General features: G+C 38.7%; 1 protein-coding gene across 1 annotated transcript in view; it reads right to left on the bottom strand.

Annotated features, from left to right (window-relative positions):
- LOC138012917 (N-acetyl-beta-glucosaminyl-glycoprotein 4-beta-N-acetylgalactosaminyltransferase 1-like) overlaps positions 1–7,500 on the bottom strand; it is a 34,686-nt gene that overhangs the window by 12,596 nt on the left and 14,590 nt on the right. Inside the window, exons 7-14 of the mRNA XM_068859853.1 lie at positions 5,545–5,620; positions 4,915–4,978; positions 4,360–4,445; positions 2,692–2,740; positions 2,343–2,455; positions 1,761–1,862; positions 717–769; positions 13–94 (exon numbers count right to left, since the gene is read on the bottom strand). Coding sequence (XP_068715954.1) covers positions 13–94; positions 717–769; positions 1,761–1,862; positions 2,343–2,455; positions 2,692–2,740; positions 4,360–4,445; positions 4,915–4,978; positions 5,545–5,620 — 625 coding nt within the window. The remainder of the gene's footprint in view (positions 1–12; positions 95–716; positions 770–1,760; positions 1,863–2,342; positions 2,456–2,691; positions 2,741–4,359; positions 4,446–4,914; positions 4,979–5,544; positions 5,621–7,500) is intronic.

Raw genomic sequence — 7,500 nt, 5'->3', positions numbered from 1 at the left:
TTATCAACTTACCAGTTCCACCAAATATCGTATTCCTTTCTTGGGATCGACTTTGTCTTCGACGTTAACAATATTCTTCAACGCGTACATTTTCCTAGAGAGAACAAAACGATAAATTTGGTTAGTTTATAATGATGAATAACATCATAAAGCAAGAAAAGCATCCATTGGCGTATTGGCCTATTTACTCCTCATGCTATGTATCGGGTAAATGCATAAGAAAATAAAGGGGGAAGTGAGGGCATCCCTCATACATGCCCTTTTCCGTAGGTAATGTGTCTCAAGTTATTTTTAGATCGACTCCCACTCTTTACAGATCCCAAGGAGATTAGGCAACAGCTAATGATATGGCCACGCTCAGAGAAAACATTCCCGCCCTATGATTGGCTGTTGCCTAATCCCCTTGGGTTCTGTACAGCGTGGGAGTCGATCTAAAAATGTTGTTGAGGCATATTAACCATGGAAAAGGGCATGCATTGGTGACGCCCTCTCTTTCCTCTTTATTTTCTTTTGGTAAATGCGCAAATATGGAGGGTGTAAACTGATAAAAGAAACGACTTCACTTGTAATTGTGAGCTTTTTAAACGCTGTTTGTTTTGTGGCATGGCCAAGCAATCTCAAGCTGTCGTTGGTCGAGAAGATGTAATAGAGTCAACATTGATTTTTGTTAAAGAAACTGATATAAGGACAAAAATTAACAGGATTGAATGTTTTACCCTTTTCGTTCGTTAAGTGCTTTCATGTAGCTGGATACAATTTGCAAAGATTCCTGAAAATAGCAAAGGGAAGCAACAGTTACTTGTTAAATTAAAGGAGACTTTGTACTTTGTTATATTCTACATCAATGAGCAAACACGGGCCATCTCTACACCAATGATTTTAAGCGTAGAGGATCGGAGGTACACACGGAGAAAAAGACAAAAGACAAATAGTGGCAAATCTCTCACGACATCTGCTGCCACGTTTTTAAAATAAAGCAAAACACACTATTCTACCAAAAAAAAGTTCAATGCCCGGAAGATTAGCTCGGGGCACCAAGATGGCCGCCTTTTGGTTTGTTTTGATAATCAAACATGGCTGCTGAGACGTGATATAAATACACTCTACTGTCCTAATGAATAGAGCCTTCCGTAACCATGTAAAAATATCGTGCGAAATTCTTCCCCTCAACTAAACATCGCAGCGCTTTCCAAACCATGCAAAAGAGAACTGGTTTTCAAAGTACATCCTCGTAAAGATGTCATTATTCTCACTCACCTAATTCTTGTTCTTAACAAGAATGATTTACAAATCAAAATGAAGGTGCAGCCGATATCATACAAGCTAACATTGAAAAGAGCAGGTTTCAATGGGCTAATCACAGCAGGTGAAGACAACTAAAAGAGCCAATCATAACGTGAGAAAAGACAGCCGGTGCTAAGCGCGGGAAAAGGCGCGAACACGTCAAAGTAGCCTGTTTCGTTTTTGCCTGTGATTGGTTGAAAAGGTCGCCCGAAATTGCTTTTGAAACTCAATTGACTTCTTAAGCTTGCACGTTTTATTTTCCTATTTCAGACCACGTGATGTTACTCTACGGAAAAGTTTCTTTCAAATGTCGTCTTATGAACGTGCATATGTATGCATAACGTATGAAAAAACAAAGGGAAAATTCCCTTGGGAACATCACGTGGTCTGAAATGGGAAAACAAAACGTACAAGCTAAAGGTCAAAGAGGTCAATCTTAATATGGGAAAGAGCATGACTCTGACAATTACTCTTACTTTCTTGGGAATCTTTTTGTTGCCCCAGCTGATGTGATCGTTGATGACATGGGACATATTCACATCTGATTTGTCATCAGGAAAAACGCGAAGTACCTTTATCTGAAAAATGAAGGAATACCTTGGTTGGGGGGGAATGAATGAATGAATGAATCTATCAATCAATAGTAATCAATCAATTAATCAATCAATCATTTAATCAATAAACATTCCTTTTATAAATTAGCTTACATGAACCCATCGTTCTTTATTGGCCTTTATAAAGTTCACATAAACTTAGAATTTCTTCAGATATTATTTCCTTAGTTTGGATACGCCAACCAAGAGGAGTTTAAGTAACGTAAACGTTAGAATCATGTGTGAAAGTGAGTTCGATAAGACGATAGCCAGAGGTTTTAATAGGGCCAAACTGAACTATCTTGGGCGATACACTTATATATGCCTTTTTAATAGTTACAGTCTCGGTCACAAATGTTGTCACACAGACGCGCTTTACGTATGCTGTTCTAGCGAAATGTTACAACTATTTATGACTGAAGTTGTAGCAAGGTCAAACTGAACTATCTTGGGTGATAAACTTACATAACCCTTTACGATAGCTTCATTTTCGGCGAGTTTTCTTGATACCAAGTATGAAGGACTGTAAGGACATGATGGCAGAGCGTCTGATACTGCAGAGTGGGGCAGAGTTTCAACTGTTGGAAAAAACAAACAATGAACCAAAGAAAGTATTAAAAACTTGAATTATTTTCACCTTAGTGCCATTCAAGTAATTGAAAATGTTTTACTAAAGTGTTGCATTGTAAGAAAAAAATATCCCATCACCAATGAAAAACAAGAAATGCCCGGGTGCCACCTTCTCAAAAGAACATCTCTCGTTTATCGATTAATTAAAAAGGAGCCGAAAGGAAAAAATCAGAAAGTATCCTACCTCGTGTATGAAAGTCATCTCTGATGTCGTACTTTTCTTGGGTCATAAACTAAAACGGAAAAAAATAATACGGTGAAAAATGAAATATTTCAGTGCGTAACGACGCAAGCGGCGACTAACGCCGTGAGGAACGAGAGCTTTTTCTTTCCGTTCTAATCTTTCCGCGGCTTGAAAGCTCTTTCGCCATTCTCAATACTCCCGGTCTAAGGAAGTATTAGAGAACTTATTCGCAGGATAGACAGGGGAAGTGTTTAATTGTTCGCATTCCAGCATACAAAAATATGTCGAAAACTCAGGCTGATACACTCTAAGGAGTTTTGAAAGTTATATAAATTTCTTATGAGACTTCGATATCGCGCGCTAGCAATTGCTTACAGGTACTATCACATACGGGGCAAAATTACTGAATGCTGATTGGCTGAGACGGAGGACATTTTTCCTTAATTACGAGGGCTTAAGATCTACAACCGTTACGGCGACGCTGACGAAAACGTCACCTCAAAGTAAAACTTTAAACTATCGTATGTCTTTCGCGATTATTCCTTCTCGTTCGCTTCCTGCAATGTGGGAGAAGAATCCTAAAAATAAATTGGTACGAGTGTCGGGTTTCAGAGTAAAAACAGAGAATGAAAGATTCTTTGTCGCATTCGCACCTTGTCGTTAGAACCTCTAATTATATGTAGCTGCATTAGAGCGGTTTTCAAATGAGTGTCGTAAAACCAAAACCAAAACCAAAGTAATTACTTTGACCAATCAAACAGGACGGAGACAATCCAGTAATCCAATCAAAACTCGAAGTAAATACACGTAGCCGACACAAAGCGCGGGAAAATGTGCACGTGCGGGCCACGATTGGTTTTGTTTTCACTTCTGATTGGTTGAGAAAGTGGCGCGAAAACTTTGAACCAATCACTGAGTGAAGTAATGCAAACCCAAAGCAATTCGCTAATTACTTTCGACACTCAATTGAAAACCGCTCTCAAATCCAATATTGTCAACAGATCTATTTTTATAAGAATAAAACGCAAACAGCGGTTACAAACATTTGCTTGAACTGCATAACATTATCTCTATTAATAGAGCATATTTTTTGTCGTTTTATGTCAATCAATCTCGTTAGTTCCCAGTCCATACAGTTGTATTTTTGAATTTAAATTTATCTGTAACTGAATAATAATCACTTCTGATGATGTATGTTGTAACATACGAAACGTTAAGTTTATCAGTAGAAGTTATGCAGTTCAAGAGAATGTTTGTAACCGCTGTTTGCGTTTTATTCTTGGCCCAAGTTAAATAATTTTTATGAGATCTATTTTTTATTAAATTTTGCCAACTGTCTAAATTTAAAATAAATTGGATAGTTTTTGCTTGAACGTTTACTTCAGCTTTGAACAAACCGTCCAATTTGAGAAAAATTTGGATACTTTCCATCAACCCGAATCAAATGTCAAGATAAATAAAAGAACCGAGTATTGGTAATGGCAGGACTTCCACCATTTTGCTTCAGCCCCTTCGAAAGGTTCCAGATGAAATAATAATACACGGTAAATAGAGGAACAGCGAGATCCTTAACGCTTGTGTTTCTTGGTCAGTCTTTTTATCCACACCACCGCAGAATGGTCCTGATGGTCCATCATATCTCAAAACGTTAAGGAATGGACTAATCACCTTGTTAAATGCAAATGACAAAGTTGGGTGGTTCTTGCAGATGCAAATCGTTCGATTTCTTATCTCTTCCTCTTCAGCTGAATAATCTGTCAGTAAAAGGAAAACGTTAGCGCAAAACAGTAAATTTATGAAAAAATGGCCCTGGAGGGCCAACTAAATTCGTCTTTTATATGAAAATCTCAAGATACTTTCAACTTAGATGGGAGCTACAACCTCGATAAAGAACTGTGCTTAATTTAAAAAAATAAAAACGACACCACATATACGTACAAAAGTGTAATGCCGTTTTCATCAGGTTAATAGCGCTGACATTTGAAGCGAATATATATTGTTACTCACCAATATATTTAGTTGGCCCTGGAGGGCCAACTAAATTCGTTTTTTATATGAAAATCTCAAGATACTTTCAACTTAGATGGGAGCTACAACCTCGATAAAGAACTGTGCTTAATTTAAAATTATAACAACGACACCACATATACGTACTAAACTGTAATGCCGTTTTCATCAGGTTAATAGCGCTGACATTTGAAGCGAATATATATTGTTACTCACCAATATATTGAGAAAGATGTTGAGACTGGATAATTGCTAAGTTATCCTTCCCGGGTAGTTGCCACTGCCAGGAAAAAAACATAATAACCGTGAAGTAAAATGCCTATGAGGTTATTGGTGAGTAGCATCCGATTGACCATGAACGCAACAACGCAGTTTTATCGCGGTAGCCTCGCAGCTCCTACAAGGTCTCACCTGATTGGAGACCACCCTTGAGGTTTAACAAAAGAACAAATAACAGAAACAATGGCCCTTTTGTTTTAGGCCTAGGGTAACAGAAACAATGGCCCTTTTGTTTTAGGCCTAGGGTCCATTGTTTCTGTTATTTGTTCTTTTGTTAAACCTCAAGGGTGGTCTCCAATCAGGTGAGACCTTGTAAGAGCTGCGAGGTGACCCTTTTATCAAATGTGCACACATTGCGGGCCTTCAGTTCGAGTTGTCAACTTGTTCCCGCGAGAACCCTCTGTCCACCTTGTAAAAGCGGAGATAGCCAAAGACAAAGGCGTCACAATTTCAAGTCTCCCTCCCCTAAACTGTGCTCGATCAAACGATAAAGCAAGCGATATTTTGCATTTCTATTGTTAGCCTGCAATGCGTGCATCAATTACGTTAACAGAATGACAAAATTACCGCTACTTCCACGTGTTCTTCATTCTTCTTTTGTTTCTGAAGAACCTCAACGTAGTAGGCTCTTCCTGCTTCTAATCTTAAGGAAAAGATTGAAAGAAAAAAAATCCTTAAGCGTTGAAAACGAAAAAATCACGAGGAAGATCTCTAATTTTATCTTTGCGATAAAATGAATCCACGGGATTATGAGGGAGTTAAAAAGGCGTTTAAGAAACCACGACGGTTACGGGGACAGAAACGTCACGTCAAACTATTAGTTTAAGCTATTCTAAGTGTTTCACGATGTTTCCATCTTGTTTATGTTGTAAAATATAGGCGACGTATGCTATAACCAGATTCGCACGTACGGATTTGACAGAAAAGAGAGAGAAGGAAAGAGTCATTCTTGTTTGTCCACGTTGTCGTCAAAACCCAAAAATTGGTCACTTTACGTTTTTAGGGTGTTTAAGAAACCACGACGGCTACGGCGAGGAAAACATCCCTTCAAAATATAAGTTTGAGCTTTTCTGAACTTGTCTCATTGTCTATCTCTACTTTAAACCGTTCGTACCCATCCAGTTACAGAATAATTCACCCGAATTGTTCAACACGAGCAAGATGAAAAGCTATGAAAACATTGCGAATATACAGATGGTTTTCACTTGACGTCACAGCAGCTAACAACAGAGGAAAGAGTCGTTTGGGAATTTGACTCTATTATGCGCATCAACATGGCCGTCTCATCACGTGATTGAAAACGATCCATACTTCGGTAATTCATATTGGGGAGCTTAAGCGACGACAACGGCGACAGCAACGAGAACGTCACAAATTTGCATATTTAGTGGAAAAAAACAATAGCTTTTCACGCCCTGCACATGCGTTTTTCATTTTGTCCATTTCTTTGCCGTCGTCAGCAAAACAACAGCGTGAAATAGCCAAATTTGTGTTTTTATGAAGAACGTCAGAACTCGAGGATAAGTTTTCATTTTCTCCCCTCAATTTAAGTGCCGTTCCGACGAGTGTCATTTTTAAGGAACTACCACACTCTTGTCATATCAAAAAGTTGAAATAGTCACGAAGCGATTAAAATAACGCAAATTTATATTTTGAGATGACGTTCTCTTTGCCGTCGCCGTTGTCGTTGCTTAAGCCCCCTCTCTATATTTATTACTCCCTTAGTCAATACGGTATTTAGAAATGCATGCACTTTACAGAAACTGAAGCAATTTTTAACGGAGTTATCTTTAATTGTTATATACCTAGACTTTCGCTCAACAAAACGAGCACTGTGATTGGTTGGTTCTTGGTCACGCGCCCCTGATCAAATTCAAATTATTAATGTATCCCGATCGGGATGCAATTCCACAGTTGTTGCCCGCTCCGGATGTTTTGCTGCGATTGTTGACGGAAAAGTCTAAATATACAACAAAGCACTTAATGTCTGGTCCCTCGGGAAACTAGTTAGTTTTGGTTTCCCTCGACTCCTGATGTTTCCCTCGACTTCGTCTCGGGAAACATCAGGACTCTCGGGAAAACAAAACTAACTGTTTCCCTCGGGACCATACATTAAGTGTATAGAGACCGCCTCCAAACCCGAAGTACAACACAAAATAGTTAATATATTTATGTGGGGCGCTCTATTTACAATCACCCGAAAACAGTTTATAAGTATTACAAAAATGAGAAACACAACATCTGCACACTATAATAGCCTGGTTTTCAGTAGCGACGCAAGCATAAACGCAAGCACACTATCGGTTTTTATTTCACAGTGAAAACGGGCCTGACGCAAGCACAACGCAAGCTGTGATTTTCATCCAATGAAAAATGCTCCTGATTCCACTCGCAGCGCCGAGTTGAAAGAAACAACATGGAATTAGTAAATCTTTGTCTCTGCGGCTTTTCACTTAATTTTGACACGAATCTCTTGCGCTTATGCTTGTGTCACTAGTGAAAACCAGGCTTAAAACTATGGCA

The sequence above is a fragment of the Montipora foliosa genome, chromosome 8, assembly GCF_036669935.1.
Source record: "Montipora foliosa isolate CH-2021 chromosome 8, ASM3666993v2, whole genome shotgun sequence".
NCBI classification, from domain to species: Eukaryota; Metazoa; Cnidaria; class Anthozoa; order Scleractinia; family Acroporidae; genus Montipora; species Montipora foliosa.
Note: the sequence above shows the minus strand (reverse complement) of the source record. Positions and strands in the feature narration are given on the sequence as shown.